This window comes from Coccinella septempunctata, chromosome 4, assembly GCF_907165205.1.
Source record: "Coccinella septempunctata chromosome 4, icCocSept1.1, whole genome shotgun sequence".
NCBI lineage: Eukaryota > Metazoa > Arthropoda > Insecta > Coleoptera > Coccinellidae > Coccinella > Coccinella septempunctata.
The window spans coordinates 26,594,088-26,618,192 of NC_058192.1; the positions used below are offsets into that span (position 1 = coordinate 26,594,088).

General features: G+C 35.7%; 1 protein-coding gene across 5 annotated transcripts in view; it reads right to left on the bottom strand.

The window, feature by feature from the left end:
• Positions 1–314: 314 nt before the first annotated feature.
• Positions 315–24,105, bottom strand: part of LOC123312419 (helix-loop-helix protein 13) — a 30,995-nt gene continuing 7,204 nt past the window's right edge. For 2 of the 5 annotated variants that reach the window (XM_044896838.1, XM_044896834.1), the window contains exons 2-5: positions 20,579–20,721; positions 14,463–14,601; positions 4,439–4,650; positions 315–825 (exon numbers count right to left, since the gene is read on the bottom strand). In XM_044896838.1, coding sequence (XP_044752773.1) covers positions 716–825; positions 4,439–4,650; positions 14,463–14,601; positions 20,579–20,720 — 603 coding nt within the window. In that variant the 5' untranslated portion in view covers position 20,721 and the 3' untranslated portion in view covers positions 315–715. The remainder of the gene's footprint in view (positions 826–4,438; positions 4,651–14,462; positions 14,602–20,578; positions 20,722–24,105) is intronic. The other 3 variants (XM_044896837.1, XM_044896836.1, XM_044896835.1) reach the window with 3 other exon arrangements.

A 24,105-nucleotide genomic window follows, 5' to 3' on the forward strand; every position in this document is an offset into this window, starting at 1 on the left:
TCACATATAAAATAGGTCTAAAGATCACTGTTTATTCACAATACCAATTCCGAAATACAAAATCTTAACTTATGGCAGAGGCAGAGAGCGGTTGTCTCTGCTTATGGGCTATTACCAACCTAAATTAGATTTTCCATAGCCACCGGAGATGTCAACCATTTTTTAATGGACTATATAAAGTCCAAGGAGATATAGGATATATATCTCCTTGATAAAGTCAAAACTGAAAGGATAAATGTCAATTTGTGCCCAACGTTATTTACTTCAAGAAAATATAGGTAGATACTATGCAGGAAAAGGAAAGAAATACCTTATACCAATAAATCGTTTTATTATAGACAGAATAAATAAAATTTGCAGAAAATATAACAACAATACAAAGTTGAAAAATATTTACATAAATATACAAATGATCGTAAACACTAGCTATCTGGGATTTTTACACGGTTTCTAGATGAAATAGTGTGATACCTTTGAGTACTCAACACAATGGTGATACAGAAAATAGTTGAAAAGTATTATATAATAGGTAGGTATACCTGCAAAGTCAGTTCTTTATATTTTCATATTATCCACTATTCGAAATAATGAAATAATTGTGCCAAAAATATGATAAAGATGAACTACAGTTTTGCCACTATACAATACGAATTTTGCACTTCAGTTTGTGACTTTAAACAGAACAGTTCTTATTTACAAATATCAATTTAATTATTCAATGATTCATATTATCTGAACTAAGAGCTAAAGATGTGAGGGCACTTCTTCGCCCTGGGCTCACTCCTAAGTTTTCCCAATTTATCCACGACAAGCGAGCAGTTAAATCTGGAAAGGAATATTATTGAAAATATAAAAAGATTCTATTTTTGAGTAAGTGGTATGGCAAGAAATATTCATTCAACTGTACTTGTGCAAACTTTTATGATGTTAGTAGTTTTTGTACAGCTCTTTCAGAAATGTGGGCATGTGGAGGTCTTGAAAAACATTGAATCAGTCATGTTCTTTTTTCTATTTACTCAACATGAAATATAGTAGATGAGGCTTTCTTAGGTGCTCGATTTCGTTTGTAATTTATTCAAGTTGTGCGAATTCAAAGATCTTTAAAATAAGGTGCTATACATTAGTTACGAGGATGTATTATAAAACATCCTCGTAACGAGATATCAATTGATATCTAGTTAGCCTAGACCAGTTCCAAGCATAAAAAAAAATATTACGTTACCATAGCAACGAACAATAACTAATTAAAAGTGTCAGTGTGAAGTTGGAGGTCAAAAAAGTAAACCAGAGTTACGCAATAAATTGAAAGAAAGAAGATGTCCACCGAAATTGTGAAAATCGAAAAATTGGAGTGTCGAGCCATATTCATGCAAGTACCTGTATTTAAAAGGGTTAACAGGTAAGCAGATTTACGAAGATATGCTTAATAACCTTAGTGATCAATATCCTTCGTATGCGACCGTGAAAAATTTTACTGCAAGCTTCAAAAGAGTTAAATTTCATGACATGATCTTATCAGACCGTCGAATTGGTCTAAAACGGATATCCGAACCACTGAATATTTCATATGAACGCATTCATCATATAGTTCACGTCAATTTGGACATGAGAAAAATTGCTGCAAAATGGATCCCCAAATGTTCAGAATATTGACCAAAAGCGTGCAAGGGTAGAAGCATCGCGTTCTATCTGTGCTCGATTTGAAAACGATGTAGACTTCTTAAACCGAATTGTTACTATGGATGAGAATCTTCGGTACATTTGTACGATCCAAAAACAAAGCAACAATCGATGGAATGGCGGCACTCTGGTTCTCCGCAAGACATGGAAAAGTTCTTCAGTTTTCTGGGATTGCCATGGAGTAATCATGATTGATTTTTTGGATAAGGGTAGAACAATAACCGGAGATTACTATTCGACATTACTGACCACTCTACGAAAAAAAATCAAAGAGAAAAGAAGCGGAAAGCTATCCAAAAGTATTTTGTTTTTGCAGGACAACCAGGGCCGCCGCCAGACATTTTGCCGCCCTGGCAAAATAAAATTTCGCCGCCCCCGGAAAATGATATTTTGCCACCTTGCTGGGACTATATACATACATACAGCAGGTTCAAAATGTAGATATTCAGAGCTAAGTCTTTTCATAAATTGATATGCCTTGGTAAAAGTGGAATCTAAAAAAACGATAAGAAAAAAGGGAATACAAAAGAGTGGGCGGCTATATATCTACTAACTACGCCGGCGCCGGTATTATAAAGTGAAATACATAAAGTAAAACATTTGAAAAATACAGATATAGAATTGGCCTTCAATATGATTAAATTTGAAATTCTATATTCCACAGATAAAGAGATATATGAAAATTTATAACAGTCTCAATTCGTATAAACACGATATAGCACCTACTATTGTAAAGGGTTTATAGGTACTCTTGCTTCTCAAGTATTTTAAATCCCTTCCAGAAATCAACATTTCAAATTCGGATTGGCAAACGGAATATAAAAATTATTTCTAAATTATCTTGGAAGCCGCCCAAAAAACTATACAGTCCTCGACGTTTATTTTGATAAAAATCACGGTCTTTTTGGAGACCGATTGGCTAGAGAGCCATAACTCAAAAAAAATGGCAGTTAGTGGCCGCTCGGTGGAGATATTTACAGGCTGACTTTGATAGTTATTCATGGATAGAATGCGGCATCTTCGATCGTTTTTCATCTGGCGGTATTCCTCTTGTTTCTGGTTGAAATGCATTCTTATTAGGTACTTTGAGAAGAACATATGTGAATTGTTTTGCGACCAAGCACAAAAAGCCGCCTTTTAGATTTCACTCTAATAATTAATAATGTTCGTCTTTACGATTTTGAATAAAAAAAAATTTTGTGTGAAAAAATTGGTATCGTTTTATCAACTGATTTGCCGCCCCCAGAATGTGCCGTCCCGGCAGGGTGCCCGGTTTGTCGGTCCTGACGGCGGACCTGAGGACAACGCCTCTGCTCACGAATCTCATGTTGCCGTGCAAAAAATAAGACTTAGGTTGTGAATTACTAGAACACCCCCCCTTATTCACCAGATTTGGCTACATCTGACGATCATCTCTTTCCTCAACTGAAAAATAGTTTTAAAGGTAGTAAATTTCCAACGAGGAGATAATAAAAGCTGTAGAGGTCAGGGAGGTCTGGTTTAGAGATCAAGAAGAAACATTTTTTTGAAAGGAAGTTCGAAGTGGTGATCCAAAAATTTACTTCAAGATAATTAGTGGTGTAGGATCATAGAGATATACAGAAAAACGATACTCTGTTAGTTCGTTGACGTTTCGGAAAAACTTATTTCCATCCTCAGGGCTCTACAAAGTTTGTGGAGAAACATGGTTTAACATCCTGTAGATTTTTACAAATAAGAAGGAAAAATGAGCTGTACTACAAGTTACTGACTAGAAAATATATCACGGAAAAGATGGTTTTTCGAACTAACAGAGTATCGCTTTCCTGTATATTTCTCTGATCCTACACCACTAATTATCTTGAAATTTTTTGAAAGGTCTAGAGACGTTGCAGGTTCGCAGTAATAAATGTATCCAAGAAAAGAGGAGAGTAATAAATATATATGTATATATATTTTGACATTGAAATTTTGTTTGGTTCTTTACTTAGTAGGCTAAAAATTGTTCAATATATCCTCGTATGTAAGCACATCATCACTATTAAACGACTGCACCAAATTGGATAATTGTTTTTTGGTTGATTGAGCAATCATATAGTATATTTTACGAGGATGTTGACAAATTTTAGAAATAATTCTCGAATTTGTCCAGGTTTCGCGCCATTTATAAGGAAAAAAGATTTCGTGAAGAAGAAATCGAGAATAGGTTTTCCAATTTTTTTCATTGTTTACGCCACCCGTGCGAAGGGGAGAAAGAAAGTTAGTAGTAATATATTTCTTGTCAAGAGACTTTTGAGTTTCTATTGATAAGATGGGGTTACGGCTAAGGGGTTGAAGAAAAATATTCAATTTTATTTCCCAAACATAAGTCCAATCAGAACTCAATTAAGTTGTTTCGGCATCCTAATGTTAAGTTATTGGTTGATGAATTATTAAGTGACAGAAAATGAGGGTAATTAAAAATAAATTGACAGATTTTAACGTTTTCATTTTGAGTTCTTGGTGGAAAAAATATTTATTTTATTGCAAACTTTACGCCCCACCCTGTATAATAATTTTGTTTTCAATGTGGTAAAAGCTGGTTTTTGGAGAAAAAATGTATTACATACTACACTTTTTTGCTTTTGCCAAGCTTTTGAATAAAATTTTTATTATTCTTTAGGCTCTTTCTGTAAATAACGATAAAAATTCAATTGCAACCTAAAACATCAAAATCATTACGAATCACAATTTTAAATCCACTGAAATCTACTCACACGAAACGTGACTTCAGACTTACCGCTTGTGTTCCAGTTCGCTCTATCAGCTTTAATTTCACCTCTTAAACATCTTTCTACATAAGTCAAGGGATCACAGTCGGCAGTTAAGACTTCCCTCAACAAAGCAATGTATGCAATGGCTAATCTGAGCGTGTCTATTTTGCTCAATCTTTTTTCGTATGGAAAGGTAGGTACATGCATTCTGAGCTCATCGAAAGCGGAGTTGATACTGCTGCAAACCAATGACTATTAAAAAAATGCGGCCAATAAATTATAATAATTGTCAATTCGCACAATATGCAAAAGGTCCTAGAAATAGACGAAAACACAACATCGCCCAACGATTTTGAAGTAGGAGATCGAGTTTTGGCAAAATTTGATTGTTATGATTTCCAATGGAATTCAACATTGAATGTATAACACGAGTATTCAATTCCAAAAGAAAATAATCGGAAATATCATTTTAATTTAATTCAATTTAAAAATGGTGAAAATTCAAAATAGAACTATTATGTTCGGGCTATAGTCGAATGAAAATTAGCCCACTTCAATGATTAAGGATTCAATGTGCTAGGCAAACTAATTTAATATCATTGTTTCATCTATTGAAGTCTAAACTTGATGGACCTCGGGTTCAAGAAGGTATTGTTTTTTTTGCGTGAGAATACTTGATAAGCTAGAATCAAAGACAAAAGAACGACTATGTAGCTGTTATCAATCATTTTCATCAAGAAATAAACAAGAATCATCATTTCGGACCTTAGCGATGTTTTTTCTACACTCCTAGTACAACAAAACAAACTTGAACTTAAAACAATTGTGCTACACATTGAAGTGAAAGAAAAAGATACGACAGGTATAAATTACATATTCAAACAAAGTATCTAAAGTATGTCCCAAATTCCAAATGAGATGGTAAACCTAGTCATTGGTCAGAATATCTCAATAGTTTTGGAGTTATTATAGGCACCTGCATTCTTTCAATGCTTCAATATGAAGGTAGGGGCGGTAGGGCCAAGGACCAAAAACAATAGCTTTAAAAAGTTATTGAGCGGAAAATCATACAGGGTATCAAAGTTGAACGACAATAAATAATTATCTCTCACCAAAAAGTTTTATTGTGGGGTCCGTTTAAAAAACGTATACATCCGGATCGATTTATCTCATTATATAGTTTGAGATTATTTTATCTTTAAATCCGATGAACACCAGAGAAAAGACGAAATGCTGGTTAAACTGATTTTTTTTCAATATTGGTAAGGGGTACAAATAGGAAGAATTTCGATGTTGAGTAATTTTATTCATAAACTAACGTCTCGGCTGATCAATCGATCAATGCAAGCCTTCTTCAAGGTTCTATCACATAAAGTGTGATTGTGTGCTCGGGGTCTGTTCCGGATGAGATTTTTTCTCATATGGGTGGCAAGTAAACTGTAGAGCTGGCTTCTCTTATAGAGAAAAATTTTTCGATTGATGCTTGTTTCGATAATTTTTTCATTTGCGAATTCGAGATTTTATTCTGAAATCGTGCGTGATTATCGGTACTTATCTGTTATCTAGCCTCATATGTAGATGATAGCACTTCTTATCAGCTTCGCATATACGGGGTGCATTCGAGAATTAGATTTCTTAGATATTTCTGTAATTTTATTGGTGTATCCTATCCTTAACATTTTTTTTTTGTTTTTCCTGCGGCCCTCTTGTTTGTTTGAAAGTCATCGGCTATCGGCCCGGCCGTTGTGAAAAGTGAACCTTGTTTATTTTCCCATATTTACACCAATCCGTTTTAGGTGATTCTGATGCCTACTATGTCTTGTATTAAATGTAATGTTACTGTAAAGGAGGGAACTGATAGGGTTGTTATATGTGATGGCTGCAATAGGCCTGTCCATGCACAGTGCTCTGAACTTTCGCCTGCTGAACTAAAATGTTTCGAGTCTCGACCCAATACCAGGAGAAGGGTCAAATACTTATGTGCGGAATGTGAGAAAGGTCTTCAGCAGATTCCGAAGATATTGAAGCTCATTAGTGATCTCAGGGAGGAAGTTCGTGAAATGAAGGAGCTGAGAACGGGGAGTACGGCTGGTAATCAGTTGAGTCCTGGACCATTGCTGGCTGAGGAGAGGATGATGAGCGAGTTGCTTGAAAGGAATAAGCGTTCCAGCAATTTTATAATACACGGCAGAGCTGGGAATGGCAGTACCAAAAAGGATCAGATGAGAGAGGACACAATTCTTGTAGGCGAGTTGTTGAGGGAGTGTAATATACCTGAGCAAACAGTGGTACCTATCAGGCTGGGTAAATTTGATGACACCAGAGAATTGCGTTCCCGTCCTATAAAGGTTCGTTTATCGTCACCGGAGTGGGTTCCTCGGATCTTACGCAATTTCAGGAAACTCAAGTCCAAGTTTCCTAACCTGTCAATTTCCCCGGATAGGACGCCGCATCAGATGGCCGTGTTCAGGGCTGTGAAGACTGAGCTGGAAGGTCGTTTGGCTGCTGGTGAGACACAGCTCACAATAAAGCATATAAATGGGGTTCCCACCATAGTAAGTTTGGTGTCGGAAAACTGAGTTGTCCCAATGGGGTTACTACATCTTCAGTAGATGATACTTGTGCTTCAACGGTGGGTGTTTCCGTGTACTATCAAAACGCGAGGGGACTCAATACTAAATTGACTAAATTTATGAAATCTGTTTGTGATTATTCATTTGATATTATTTGTATTAGTGAAACATGGTTAAGTGAGTCAGTTTTTGATGCAGAGCTGGTCCCTCCTGGTTACAGTGTAGTGCGTTCAGACAGACAGTTTGATGTGATTGGTAGATCTAGAGGTGGTGGTGTGCTTGCTGCATTCTCTGATGATTTGGTTTATGAGATTTTGGATGTTGAATTTATAAGGGATCTCATTCCATTGGTCGATATAATTTTGGTTCGGTGTATTTTGCCTATTAGATTTTTAATTTGTGTTTTGTATGTGCCTCCGGATGTCTCACTTCTTCAGCTGGAAACGATGGTGACTGCTCTTGAGATTAAACTTCAGGGTGAGACAGTTATTGTTGTTGGTGATTTTAACGTTCCTGGGTTTTCTGGTTCCTCTTCTTGTCAGAGGTCTATGCTGCTACAGAATTTCTGTGACCTTGTGGGTATGAAACAGCTTAATGCTGTGTTGAATAGGGATGAAAGACTATTGGATCTGGTTATGGTTGGTGGAGATCTTGATGTGATGGTTTCTCACTGTGAGATGCCTTTCGTTTCGGAGGATCCATATCATCCAGCATTGAGTATTGATTTGAGTCAATCCTTGCATGTCCGTCTGGTGAATTTTCCAAGGGGGTCGAGACAGTTTTCTTTCGATTTCAGAAGAGCAGACTTTTTTGCTTTGAATAATTCTATCTGCAGCTATGATTGGAGTGTTTTGGAGATGTTCAATGATGTCAATCTGGCCTTGGAATTTTTTTATGATAAGCTTTTTTGTTTTTTTCGTGAGCACATTCCTACTAGGTCAGAGCCTTCAATGGCGAGAAGATATCCTGTTTGGTTCAGTGCTGGTACTAGAAGACTAATCCGTCTGAAAAATTATTACCATACCAAATGGCGTTCCACGGGAGACAGAAGATACTATGACGACTTCAAGCGTTTGAGAGCGAGGGTCAAGTCTGAAGTTTCTTTGGAGTATGATGATTATTTGGCTGGCGTGCAGGATGATATCAGATCTGATCCAGCATCTTTTTGGAGACACATAAACAGGAAAAGGAAGACCACTCGGATACCCGGGGTAATGCGGGATGATGACAGCACGTATAAGGATCCTAAAGCTATAGTTGATTCATTTGCATTTCAATTCTCAAGTCTAGGAGGGATACATGTCTCCACGAGTGGAAACTCATTTGATTTTGATCATTCTTCTCCCTTTGTCTTGCCTAAAATTTCGGAGGAAGAAATTGAATCTATTATGAAAAAAGTTCCTAATAAACTAACTACTGGCGATGATCAGATTCCTGCATTATTGGTCAGGGAGTGCGCCTCTGCTCTCGCTTGTCCTGTTCATCTCCTCATTTCGATGAGTATACAAACATCGACATTCCCAAGCTTATGGAAAAGAGCTCGAGTAGTCCCGGTCTTCAAAAAGAATGACAAATGCGAGATCAAAAACTATAGGCCGATATCGATCCTCTCCAATTTCGCCAGGTATACGAGGAGGTATTGTATAGAAGTATGCGTCAGGGTGTACAGTCCCACCTGGCTGAGGGTCAGCATGGTTTTGTGCGAGGTAGATCGACTATCACAAATCTGGCCACCTTATCACAGTATATTACAGAGACTGTAGATGATGGTGGTCAAGTAGATGTGATTTATACTGATTTTTCAAGGGCGTTTGATTCGGTGGATTTTGATGTGCTTCTCAGGAAACTGTCTTCATTCGGTTTTTGTCCTGCTTACGTGAGGTTGATTGGATCCTACTTGAAGGGAAGATACAACTATGTTTTTTATAATGGTTTTCGGTCCTTTGAATATGAACTGGAAGCTGGGGTTCCTCAAGGATCGAATCTTGGCCCTCTACTATTTGTGATATTTTTAAATGATCTGTTAAATTCCCTCGGATGCATGGCTTTGGCGTATGCTGATGATTTAAAGTTGTTCCTGAGAATATGTGGTGTGGATGATCTGAGGATGCTCCAGTTCAGTTTGCAGATTGTCTGGGATTGGTGTAAGAGGAATGGGCTAAAATTGAATTTCCAGAAATGCTTCCAGATGTCCTACACTAGGAGACTCCAGCCCTTGGTTGCCAATTACTTCATTGGGGATCACTTTCTTGCACGTGTAGATCAAATACGCGATCTTGGTGTATTATTTGACAGTTCTTTGAGCTTCATTCCTCATATTAATGAGCTGTGCGCCTCTGCTTGTAGAACGCTGGGTTTTGTCTTTAGATGCTCTAAAGAATTTGATGACATAGAGTTATTTAGAAAACTTTATTTAACTCTGGTTATAAGCAAGCTAGAGTATGGTAGCATCATTTGGTTTCCTACGTATGACTGTCACTTAAATCTGCTTGAGCGTGTACATAGGAGGTTTTTCAAGTACGCTGCTTTCCGACAAACTGGTGTATACCCTGCTCGTGGAGCTGACCTTTCCTCCGTCATGAGAGAGATGAGAATATCATCATTGGCTGAAAGACACGAAAATCAGTGTGCAAGATTTGCTCGAAAGTTGCTGACCGGTACTCTCGACTCTTCATATCTGCTGTCCAAGGTGAATGTTAACGTTCCAAGGTTGACCTCTAGATCTGCTCCTGTCTTTCGTTTGCCGACACCTCGCACTAACTTGTTGATTCGTGCACCAATTTATCGTGCGTGTAAAAGTGCAAATGACCTGAGCTTGAATATGTTTCCTTGATTGTTATGGTCAAGTGTTATGATTATTTTTCTTGTTTTTTTTTTCTTGTTCATTCTTTGGTTGGTACATTGTAGGGAATTTTTTGTATATGTATTTTATTTTTCAGGTTGCGAATTTTCTCATTTTGTTAAATATTTTTTTATTTTACCCTGTAATTGGGAGTACTCCTGTTGGGTAATAAAGTTATATTATTATTATTATTATTATTATTATAAAGTAAATTGAAAATAAGTGGCATTCAGACACAAGCATTGAGTTCTGAAAACTTTTTAATTCATATTTAATTTTCAGACGTTATCAAACTATCACCTGAATGTAAAGGGTGCGCAAAATTCTATGGGATTGAATGGCAGCACTGTAACCGTAAGAGCTAGGGAAAATTGAATGGCACGTTTCCGACCTCGATTTTCGAAAGATGGATAATGTCGAAAACCGCATGCCTCCTTCTTCTTTTGTTTTCAAGTTATAAGTGAACATTCATTTTTCGGCTCTTTGAATTGGTGCCTCTATTCCGTAAAGTTTCAATGATATCGAAAAACAAATGTTACATTTCACAGACACTTTTTCATGTAAAATGCAGTGGCGTAGACGAAGTTTTTTTTCAGTCCGCAACTTCAGTAATTTAGTGGTAACTTTCTTTTTTTTTAATATAAACCCTATGTTATTTTGACATATTTCAGTCCCATATGTTTTACCTATTCAGAATATATAACATACGTCGTGTTTTTAATTGTATTGTTCTTGCAATAAAAAAAAACCCAAAAACTAGTTCGCTCAAGGTCATTTTCATTGACAAAATGATAATGAACTTTATGCTTCTATATTGTGTCAGGCTGTCCACACACAGGCTTTGCCATTAGTGGATTTCCTTAGGTTTATTATTCAGATATGAATATTGCCTTTGAGGATCACTTTCATTCCGGATATTTAAAAGGATGAACAAATTTTCCAATTTTTTCAGGAAATTTTGTAAACCTGATCCTGAATTCAAATAAACATATTCCGAAACCTTTTCAATTAGCAGATAATCTAAATACTATTACCACAGCATTTTCAATCACCTTCACAAATAAAGTCGGCTATGCTAGTACTATAGTATTGGTAAATATGAAGTAGTCATGGAAATTCTCATAATTTTCTCATTTTCCAAGCAACTTTTTGAATATCCGGAATGAAAGTTATCTTCAAAGTCTCTCATTATCTGACACAACATAGAAGCATAAAGTTCATTATCATATTATCAATGAAAATGACCTGCCAACTCGAACAAACTAGTTTTGAGATTTTTTTATTGGAAAAACAATTAGGGACACGACGTATATTATATATTCTTAATCAGAAAAAAATTTGGAACTGAAATATAATATGTGAAAATAACATGAGGTTCATATTTGAGAAATGAAAGTTATCACTATGTATATCACTGAAGTGGCGGACTGAAAAAAATCTTTGACTACGCCACTTCATTCTTCATAAAATGTAATATTTGTTTTTCGATATCACTGAAACTTTACGAAATAGAAGCACCAATAAAAAGAGCCGAAAATGAGTTTTCACTCATAACTTGAAAACTAAAGAAGATAGAAGAATACGGTTTTGGACATCATCTTTCGAAAATCGAGGTCGGGAACGTGCTCTCCATTTTTCCCTAGTTCTCACGATTATAGAGCTGCCTTTCGATCCCATTGAACTTTGCCCATCCTGTACAGTAAATTCATAAGTCTCCAAGAAACATATCTCTTCAAGTAAGTGTTTTCAATATCAAGGATATCGTTCTGGTTAGATTTAATGGCAATAGTACTAGATCCCGCTGCAGAATCACTACGTTCATTACGTACAAAGACAAACACACATTTTTACATACGTTTATGGATAGGAGAATACAATGATAACACTGCAGCCTGTCAAAAGTGGCCGCAAGTAATTTTAATTAAATTAATGTTAATCAATATTCCAAGAAAAATTTCGTTCACTCCGTTTTGAAATAAAATATCATCCACATCATAGCAATGCATGTAAAGAATACTAAAATCCATAGCTGCCGTTGCACACTCGGCCGCAACTACCTCTCAGCCAGGTGTGCGCAGGTAACATTTCGATGTATTTCTACGTTCATGACGTACACGTATGTTTTTGTTATCAAATTAAAGTTAATTTTTTTCGAATATGATGATATATGGCTGCCTGTGAGAAAATAGCCACAAGTTAGGTCTGCCATCTGTTAAAATAGCGAGATATCCGTAATGAAGTGAAAGAGATGGCGCGCAACGCCACTTGTTAGATGAGGATGGTGGAGGCCAGCCGTGTATTTAAAGCCATTGCGCATGCTTCGATAGATAGGGTTCTAAGCCGGCGGCTCAAAAAATAGTAGGAACGACTTAACATTTACAAAATTATAATTACGTAATAAATATTATGAAAAAAACTTAAAGTATTAAGAGATTTATTTTATAATAAAAAATAGTCATCAAGTACAAATGTAATGAAATCTCAAGAATTTTTTTTCGTGTTTGTTCAAAATCAGTCTCTTGAATCAAGTTATATTTTATATCAGTGTATTACATTATCTAGTCCAAGTCCGATTCCTCGCTGTTTTCACAATCGCAGTTGTCACTATGGTCGTCGCAATCAGAGTTTTTTTCATCATCTGAAAATGTGTTAGCTCAATTACATAATACATTTTCAACTTGTATCGGAGTTGAACTTCCCAGAAACCATGTTGGTTTGAGGGCACCATCCAGAAGAAGCCAACCATTTATTCTCCGCACTAAACTTCAAACAGTGGTACTTAGTAGCATTGAGCAACATCGAATTGACGAAAATCGTCCGTAGCACCTTTTGTTTTGATGACTTCCAACACGATAAAATGTGGGTTGAAACAAACCCTTTGATTTTTTTAATGAATTTTTCGTTATTCTCTTTAGCCGCATACATCTTGTTGAACATGATAAATCGTCCAGTGTCTCTGGAATGAACTGTGGTGAGACTTATCATCTTTAAAAAAAATTCTTCTTATGTTTCAATTTTAATTTATTTGGACCTTATTCTTATTAGAATCTATTATATGCATTCCGCCCGAAATCTCAATATTCGTATAGCGCCCGACGAAGGGTTCATACATAAATAATATCAACAGCTTTGTGTACAACGATCTCCAACACGTGGTTATAATATAAGAATAATTCAGCTGCACTGTTGAGAACCCTAAGACTCCTTTCACACCACGGGTTTTTACCGTCGAGTTTTTACCGAAAAACAACCGAATGAAAAATTAATCATCGGGTTTTATCCGTACGGTGGGCACATCCAGCTCTCGAATCTCGTGGCGATAAGCGCCGCCGAAAGTGCAATCGGGTTGTTTTCCAGTGCGAAACTAAACCGGAACACTTGTGAAAGATCCCATTATATCAGTAGATATAATTCGGAACATCGGGTAAAAACCCGATGGTGCGAAATGAGTCTAACTCTCTCTTACTTTATTTCGGATATCTCGCTATTTTAACAGATGGCAGACCTAACTTGCGGCTATTTTTTCACAGGCAGCCATACATCATCCTATTCGAAAAAAAATTAACTTTAATTTGATATCAAAACATCCGCGTACGTCATGAACGTAGAAATACATCGAAATGTTACCTGCGCACACCTGGCTGCGAGGTAGTTGCGGCCGAGTGTGCAACGGCAGCTATGGATTTTAGTATTCTTTACATGCATTGCTATGATGTGGATGATATTTGATTTCGAAACGGAGTGAACGAGATTGCTCTTGGAATATTGATTAACATTAATTTAATTAAAATTACTTGCGGCCACTTTTGACAGGCTGCAGTGTTATCATTGTATTCTCCTATCCATAAACGTATGTAAAAATGTGTGTTTGTCTCTGTACGTAATGAACGTAGTAATTCTGCAGTCGGATCTTAGACTAACAGGTTTACAGTATTTTTCGAATCAAATTGAATTACTACATTTTTTTATTAACCACATACTGATTTTAGATTTTTCTGGGTTCGCACAAAATTGATTGGCAGTCCAGGTCCGGAGAGCGTTCCTCCATTTGGTGATCCCCGAACTAGAGTATGCATTATAATTATTGGATATAGGTCCGCTTTCAAAATGCATTATGAAGCACGAGTCTCTCGCGCGAGTAGTAATGCCCACGGGACTAAAGATATGAGACTTTCGTAATCGATGTTTTTCCCACCCCTTCATTACATGCAGATGAATTTTACACGAAAACCTTATCGAATAAATTCTCTACACCTAAACTATACTGAAATTCCTATTAAAATTAGACAATTGACTCGGGAAATGTAGGTACTCAACCTTTGAATGCAGAAACTACTCAAATTCATCGAACGAACTAATAGTTATTCTACAGTTCCGCTCATGCCATGTTGAGGCTAGTGTTCGTAAGTCGCTCATGTTTGTATATTAACATTAAGTATTAATCCCCTCAATTTTATTACTCAATGATATTAATATTAATTATAAAAACCCCATAGATTGTATGCAATTTATATCTATCATCCACTTACATATCGAAAAGAAAAACTACTCATACATTAAGGGTTTGGATGCGAGGGAGAACCGAAAAAGGCACATAACACCAAAAAAGCACAAAACTCAGCAAGACAGGTGTACCCGGTGGGTCCAATAGCAGACCTCAGCATCCGTTTCCTTTCCCGGATGTTGGCTGCATGTCTCTGTATTCTGTAGGGAGAAGATCCATAATAATCTCCAGTGTTCGACATGGGATTATTACCGCTGCAGTGGTTGTTATCTAAAAAGAAATATATAATATAAATGAATTATCGAGGCAAGATAATCTCGAGGATTGGTAAAGAATTTTGCAGCCATGCTATAAACACTATTTTTTGGAAAAGCGTGAAAAACATAAATGTAAAGTTACATATTGCAAGAAAATTCATTAAATCTTTCGAATTATTTTCTTAGCGATTCTATCAAATTCTTCTCGCAGTTTTATTATTCATGCTGTTCTGATTCTGATTTTGGAATGTAACCTGATTTCAACAACCTATTCATTCTCCAATGAGTGGATTCTTTTTTACATTAGTTATTTGTTTCACTAAGCAGATAAGGACTAGAATCAATACCGCATCTAGGAAACCAGCCTTAGAACCAAATCTGAAAATTTCACGCACAATCGACGTTTTCATATTTATTGCACTTGCCTTTATGACAAAAGACGCACATTTTTTGTGATTTGTTGCTGACCTAACGTGCGCTTGAAACAATTCATCGTCGTTCAATAGGATAACAGCAAGTTTCATAATCAATTTCAAAGTCCTTTTCACTGTAAATAAATATTCAGTCCTACCAAAAACAAAATTACAAAAACTTCAATATTGAACCAAAATTTGATTATACAACTGAAGACATCATTGTTATTTTCAGTTGGTCCTGATCAGGAATATATATTTGAAAAAAGAATTTTTCAAATGGGGCATTAAAATAACCTAGGTATACCTTGGTGAATTAAAGTATTCCGCCCAAAATACAGTTGATAACTGAGTAAAAAGCAGGAAATATTGGGATGGGGTATAATAAGATGGGCAAAATTGGTGATACCTATAAATAACAACTTTTTAACCCTGAGAGATAGAGTGCCGAAATTGACTGTTGGGTAATTTAAACTTTCCACGTTCTAGTTTTTGCTACGTACAGGGTGGGTAAAATTCGTTGTTTATACTGATGGAATCAGTAGATCGAGTAGCTTGAAGAATACGGATGGCACATTCTCGAGCTCTTTTTTGCTTACTAATTCAAATCTGAAAACAGATTCGGCCTATCATTTGTAGATTTTGAGTTATGAAAAAAAATTGTCATTTTCGATAATTGGCGAATCCAAAAATCTAAACGCCGCCTAGCGGCCAAATCACTAACCTAGAAAGTGAGTAATAACTTGAGTTTAACTTCTTTGGGTTAGATATTTTCATTACATATTCGGTTACCAGTGAACTATATTCACAAAATTTTTTGGATGTCTGACTAGAAAAATAGGTATTAAAAAAATTTAGTGAGTATTTATTTCAGTGTCATTCAGTTGCGAAACTATTTACCAATTTTCGCTATAATTTTAGGTTAGTAGATATCTTTGTTCTAGATGAATTTTCTAGTGTTGGACGATTAAGAAAGGCAATGCGAATTTTCATTTCCATGATTTTGATAGTGCCGAGAAACCTGAGCAGAAGAAAGTAGATGAGATTAAATTTCTGACATAACTGAAGTTGTACATGCATTACTTGCAATCTTCAAGAGATGATATGTTGGGAACATTTCAAATGAAAAGTGGCGATTTGAATTTTGCAAGCAGTTGAATGTGATCAATAATTAAACCGTTCGACAAGAATTTCAAATTTCGTTAATGAAATTACAACTGTAAAATTAATTTTCAGGCGGTCTTGTTGAGTTGGTTGTAAATGCTGGAAAATAATTTCTGTGTTGGCATTTTGAACTGCATAATATGTTTTCATCCAAATAAATTATCTCAAATATTTACATTAATTTATTTCCACAAATTACATAATTCATTTGAGTGTGATGATAGAATGAAATTTTCTGGATATAAGTTCTTGTAAAATCTTCATCAAACGACACCAACATGTTCAGGAAAGTTTTGGAGGAACCCGAGCACAATCAATAATCCCATAATTATTCACTACCTTCACAAATATCTCTATAATCGAATAAAATCTACGATAACATTGCTTTCACAATAAAGTTTTCACGATGATTACTCATTTTCCGCCATGTTTGTTGACAAGTCGCAGCGCCCTCATCGGTAGTTGGATTCGCCAATGTTGAATCAGTCACTGGTTTTGACTCATACTCGAAAATCATTATGACCAAAGATTATAGAGTAGAAAGATAGGAAACGCCCTCATATCGCTAGTACTAAAAACCGACTTCATTTTGGCCAGTGAAAACACGCGTGACAATGAGATGGCGCTAAAAACGCACTGTCAATACAGGAAAACTTTTTGATAACAGTTTTCTGTTTTTTGATTGGGGGGCGCGAAATTCGAATTCTATTTCTCGTATTGCATTCCAATATTGACTTTGTTTCTATCAGAAAACAAACATCCTGAGCGACAAAACAAAAGTATGGTTTTGCTTTGTGATCAGGATGTTAGTTTTCATCTAAATATTGTTTGGAATCAATTGATATCAACGAAAAACGCTGTTGGATGTGCTATATGTTTATTTGCAATTCATAAAAAATTTACAGAAATTGAAATAGTGGGCAATAAATGAAGCTTTAACTAGGACACTAAAGTATATGTAATCTGCTATACGTCGAAGGTGTTGTTTCTGTACAATAGGTTGTTCTGAATTAATGAACTTGATTAAATTTGTAAAATATACATACAGGGTGTTTCATCATAAACTGGACAAACTCATATGACGTGTAGAGAACATCGGGAGAATCATTTTTTTCTTATGAAATATTTCCCGTTTTCGAAGCATAAGGGAGATACACGGTGTTTAATGTCATTTTCGAGCGTTATTATATTGAGTGTGGTCGGTTATGTATAAGACTGGAAGTAATAGTTTCTTGTCATATCGTAGTATTTTTGGATGCTTCATTCAGAAATGGTGTAGAGCACCTAAAAAAAAATTACAAAATGGCGGAAAACCTGCAATGTTCGTGATTTTTTTCTTCGGTTGCCAAATTGATTTTCATTTCCTAAATAAACACAATTTTTAAAGGATATTGATGAATGACCGATTCACATCTTACGACTTTTAATACTTATGCTTCCATTTTCCTTAGTTGAGTGAAAAACTTAATCACGTAAAATACATTTTATTATTTGATCCACCGTTCTTCACCATTCAATAACTTTCGAACAATATTTTGATGTTTTCACCAAGAAATAAGACGAAAACTCCAAAAATCAGCAACTAGAACGAGCCAAATAAACAAAAAGCGGAATGAGAATCAAAACATTCAAAACCTCTTTGATCAAAATTGACGTCTGAAATCTTAAAAATGTCATATATTTCTGCAAATGGCACTCAAATTAATATTTTAACCAGTCCTAGCGTTTAAAAACACGCGTGACACACAGATGTCGCTCAAATCGCTTTAGTCGCCTCGTTTCCCATCTTTCTATTCTATAATCTTTGATTATGACATTTCTACATACAAGCACTTTTCAAAAAGTAATTTTTTTTTTAAATTTTTTCGATCCAGCCATTTTCAAGATTCTGATTTCTCAAATGTTAAAACAATAGTTGAAAGTTCTTTTACCTTGCTGTAAATTTTGATGATTTCAAAGAGGTATTATATGGAACTATTCACCTAAATTCTTCATGAGAAGACTATTGAATAATATAAGAAATATAGGACAACAAGAACAAGTAGGTAAGCCTGACCACAGCGACTGTTAAATATGCATTTATTTTTCGTGGGCTCAATACTCTGTGATCGATTGTCGTATCACTTTTCCTATGCATCTATTTCTAATTCAGCAGTATTGAAAATGGCAATTTCTCAATTTTTATTTATAACTATGAATGTAGAAATGATAGGCCGGTTAATTCTGTTTTCAGATCTGGATTACTCAGGAAAAAAGAACTCGAAAATGTGTCATACGTTTTCTTCTATCTGCTATAGTTCTCTTGGAACATAGATACAAGAAATGGAAAATTAACATTTGTTGTCGTCCAAAGACTGGAGTCAGATAGTTTCTTAGTTTCACCAATCACAATTGAGATAGTTGAATCTGACATCATTGTCACAACAATTTTCCGTACAAAAAGGTATAGGAGCTACTTATATAAATTTATTCATTTGACGCCACTGCCTTAGTGTCGCGCTAGACAGAGAAGCATCGGATGTTTGTACCACAACAAATACATTCATAGCACGTCAATGTCCATTCCATGTATTTATGTTCTAAGATAGTTCTCGAGATCCCCTCAGTAGACAACGAATTTTGTCCACCCAGTACATGAAACGAAAACGATTACTTCACGCATCTGAAGATGCTTCTGTGATAGAGAAACATGTGTAGTGGTTTTAATTACTCATGTTAGTGAAAGTCATTTATTTCAGTTTTTTTTTTTAGTTTGAGTTTTTTGTCGCTTGGGACGACTATCAATTATTGCCATTGTCTGCGGTACACTCGGCTGACGCAAGATTTTGACGTATAGTGATGAATCTTTTATTATATTTTTATATCTATTGTCATATACCGATTACATAAATCCTTTTCATTTCACCGTTATAAGCAAAAGTGGCACGCATTTCGAAACCAACTTGTTCATGCCTTTAATCTTTAATGAAATCTTTCTTTTTCACGAAAATGCTTTTTTTGGTCAATTTTGGTCGACCAGAATGTTCAGCATCATCGGTGCTTGTACGGCCGCGTTTAAATTCAGCATAAAAGTCAATAATACTTGATTTCTCTATAAACAAAGTAAGGCGGATCGGCCACCGAATGCGAAGTTGAGCGAAGCTGTGCTTTTTCAATGCTAAATCACGAGCTACGTCACTCGATTCGTAGCTTGCCAATTATATTAGTACTGAAAATGCTCAGCTTCGCGCAACTTCGCATTCGGTGGCCGATCCGCCTAAGCCTTTGACTCGTAAAAATATTTTAACAGTATATAGATTCTTGAAGTCAAAAGAAACACTATCTATCTATCTCACAAACTCTATCTCTATCGAATGAAATTAATTTCGGAATATAGTTTTTCATTCATTTGATGAATCTTTTTAGCATACGAAATATCACCTATGTCTTCCAGTTTTCTCATTATGACCATTACGTACGTATGTTCAAAAATTGAAAAGTGTTTGTGAAATTTGAAAAATTGGGTACTTTGGCTGAATTGAAATCAGAAGATCCACAGATGTGTAGTGCTAGTGTCACAGATTCAGCTAGTTATTCTGAAGGTAATTTTGTTTTTCCAGGGGTGGCACAGCTCATTATGAAAACTTAAAATGGCTATATTTTTCATCAGGGCCGAATCGGAAAAAATGGTATAAGTAATTAATAAGTGATTCTTTTGATCTTAAGAATCTACAGTTAAAATATTCGTAAGAATCAAAGACTCATTCTGTATAATGCTTATCAAGCCACTGTTCGACTTCAACAGTAAGTTTCTCCATCAAACAATAGTGTTTGTTCAACACACGACATTGCCTTGTATGCATTGTCTTGTAGCAAAACTGAAGTAACAAGAACTTCTATAGTCTCTAAACTAACGGTCAGGAAGATATGAAATTTTTACAAGTATTGTATGAAGGTCAGTAGGTATTACTAACCTGTACAGTATACTACACAGACAATACATCTTCAATTGTGTTGTCATATTACTCATATTAGTGTCAGCCCGGTGACTTATTAGTGGCGTAGTAGGTATTTAATTCTGTATTGCATCAAATGCGTTATTCATCATTGTACCTACTTGCTTGCAAACTTTCGTAAATATCATCCTCTTCGTTTTAATGATATTGCTTTCATATTTTATCCCAATCCAGTGTACTCGAAATCATAAGTTTCACTTATAAAATGTAACTGCCAGATTCTTTGAGTGTGAATAATCCTGATTATTGCGTAGCTTTATTAACTGATAACTCTATTCTGTATGCCAAAATTTGTAAGCACCGAACATTCTTATCTTACAGAATATTACAGATTATAGATTACACACTAAATTTTTAATATTATATACGGGATTTGTTATCAACCTCGTTATCAACACACCACACAACTACAACTTACCATTATTGTGATGAAGTGTCGTGAGATAATGATGTTGAAGCTGCGTGCTAGAAGGCGTGGATCTATTTGCGAAAGCACAGCTCGGCAGGTCTGTTACTTCATCTTCAGACAATTCTCCAGCGCTGTATCCGCCAAACTGCATTCTGTGAAACAAATGAAGTATTTGCATTAATTCAGAAAATTACAAAAATATTTCTGTATATAACAAGATACGTCCGTCCATTACAATCGTTAATTTTAGAGATATGAAGGTGGTTGGAAGTTTTTTTATTATTGAAATATGTCTCAAATCATGGACTGCAAACAGCTGGTGTAAAACTACCATTTATTTCTGCTCAGAATGGTTCAAAAATAATGAAGCAAAAAGTCAATCTGTTCTATTTCCATCGAAAGCGGTTAGTTATTTCAGTAAAAGTAAGTAAACAAGGTAGGTGAGGGTAATAAGGCCTAACTAAGGATTATTTGAAATCAATCAAAAACTATTAACTTCAATAACCAAATTTTATCGTTAGTCAAACTTAAACATCAAATACTCTCAAATAAAAACAAGAATGTAAAGAAGAACAAAGTGGAATATTTTCAAAAACCTTGTCAGTAGACCTATAATAAAACAGTAGCGTATTGGAATTTTACGTACCTAAGTATATAATCAAAATAGGATTATTTTATTCGGTAACTGAGATGCTGGCTAGCTGCGGTGAAATCATCAATTTCTAATGACCTTGTAGTGATGCCCACGAGGCCAAAGAGACTAGACTTTACAAAAGTCTCGCCTCGTGTGGCCGATAAGGCATGAAGTCTCGTCTCGTGGGTCGTGGGCACTAGTCTCGCCTTGAGTCTCGTGCCCTTGCGAGAGTCTCGTAAAAGTCTCGTAGTCCCGTCGTTCATAACGTTTTGTTAGCGGAATAATTAAATCTAGTAATTATAACGCAGACTCTAGTTAATCTAGTGCTTTCCTCCAATTGTTTGCCTTTGGAGGTAAAATTATAATAGATATCATATGAAATTTTATTTATTGATTGTCGTACTTGTTTCAAAACCTAAAAATAAATGAAGCAAAAACGTCCGTCCATCGGTCCAAATAATTTTAAATTTGTTGTTGTTGACAAAGATCCGACATTGGCTAAGGAATAATAATTTGGATCGAAAAATAATTTCAGCGTCTATTTATTTTTATTTAATGTCATCAAAATCGCCGCAGTGACACTTTTTAAAACCAACTGACTTTTTGAAACATTTAACTTCTCGTTACCAGTTACGGACAGTAAAATATTTGACAACTGATGATGAAAACATACTTGCTTTCATACTAATGGAGTGAAATATTAAAAATTTCCGTCACTAGACGATTTGAAAAGAATCTGTGAGGGACGCTTGTATAGACGTTTTTGGTGCTGCCAATTTGAATTTATAGCCACATCCTATTCATAATTAGAAAGAATATTGGGTGAAACAAGTTGGAAAACGCAATTTTTCATAGGTATTAAGGTATTTCGCGTTCTTTTGCGCAACCAGCTCCTCTCATTGAGCAGAAATACTCTTATAATAATGCTTTTCCCAACTGGTTGCACAAATAACTATTATTTCAGGTATTACTTCATATTTTGTTGTAGCGGCCGCCACGTGAATGATTCCTGATGATGTAGTCAGGGCCGCTGCCAGACATTTTGCCGTCCCGCAAAATAATATTTTGCCACCGTGGTGATGTTAGCTCCCGGCCGGCCAGCTCCAAAACGACTATTCCACCACGGTCAATACCGTGTCTACCGTATCGATGCTGCAATCGATTAATTTTTTCCCCCATTTAGAATAGGATGCTGAACGAATGATTAAATATAAGCAGAGAACGATGAACTGATTTCAAATTACGTTTTTCTCTTCTTCTATTCGCAATATTTGAACTCCAAGGATCAAAATAATCCATTATATTGTCTACAACGAAGCGCATGTTTCTCTGTCAGTTTGAAATGGCCGGCCAAGAAAATTGATAAAAAGGGTGTATAGAGGAATGTTTCAGATGTACTAGGAAAAATTTTCGTTTCATTCTGACACTTCTAGACCCCCAGCTCCAAGAATCGAAACGAACGTATATTCTGTCTATCACGGAACGGATGTTCCCCATTTTTTTTCTATAGTTTAAAATGGCCGGCCAAGAAAATTGATATAAAAGGTTTATAGAGGAATGTTTCAAATGTACTAGGAAAAATTTTCGTTTCATTCTGACACTTCTAGACCCCCAGCTCCAAGAATCGAAACGAACGTATATTCTGTCTATCACGGAACGGATGTTCCCCATTTTTTTTCTATAGTTTAAAATGGCCGGCCAAGAAAATTGATATAAAAGGTGTATAGAGAAATATTTCAGATGTACTAGGAAAAATTTTCGTTTCATTCTGACACTTCTAGACCCCCAGCTCCAAGAATCGAAACGAACGTATATTCTGTCTATCACGGAACGGATGTTCCCCATTTTTTTCGATAGTTTAAAATGGCCGGCCAAGAAAATTGATATAAAGGGTGTATAGAGGAATGTTTCAGATGTACTAGGAAAAATTTTCGTTTCATTCTGACACTTCTAGACCCCCAGCTCCAAAAATCGAAACGAACGTATATTCTGTCTATCACGGAACGGATGTTCCCCATTTTTTTTCTATAGTTTTAAATGGCCGGCCAAGAAAATTGATATGAAAGGTGTATAGAGGAATATTTCAGATGTACTAGGAAAAATTTTCGTTTCATTCTGACACTTCTAGACCCCCAGCTCCAAGAATCGAAAAGAACGTATATTGGAGCTGAGGGTCTAGAAGTGTCAGAATGAAACGAAAATTTTTCCTAGTACATTTGAAACATTCCTCTATAAACCTTTTATATCAATTTTCTTGGCTGGCTATTTTAAACTATCGAAAAAAAATGGGTAACATCCGTTCCGTGATAGACAGAATATACGTTCGTTTCGATTCTTGGAGCTGGGGGTCTAGAAGTGTCAGAATGAAACGAAAATTTTTCCTAGTACATCTGAAACATTCCTCTATACACCCTTTATATCAATTTTCTTGGCCGGCCATTTTAAACTATCGAAAAAAATGGGAAACATTCGTTCCGTGATAGACAGAATATACGTTCGTTTCGATTCTTGGAGCTGGGGGTCTAGAAGTGTCAGAATGAAACGAAAATTTTTCCTAGTACATCTGAAATATTCCTCTATACACCTTTTATATCAATTTTCTTGGCCGGCCATTTTAAACTATAGAAAAAAAATGGGGAACATCCGTTCCGTGATAGACAGAATATACGTTCGTTTCGATTCTTGGAGCTGGGGGTCTAGAAGTGTCAGAATTAAACGAAAATTTTTCCTAGTACATCTGAAACATTCCTCTATACACCCTTTTTATCAATTTTCTTGGCCGGCCATTTTAAACTATCGAGAAAAATGGGGAACATCCGTTCCGTGATAGACAGAATATAGGTTCGTTTCGATTCTTGGAGCTGGGGGTCTAGAAGTGTCAGAATGAAACGAAAATTTTTCC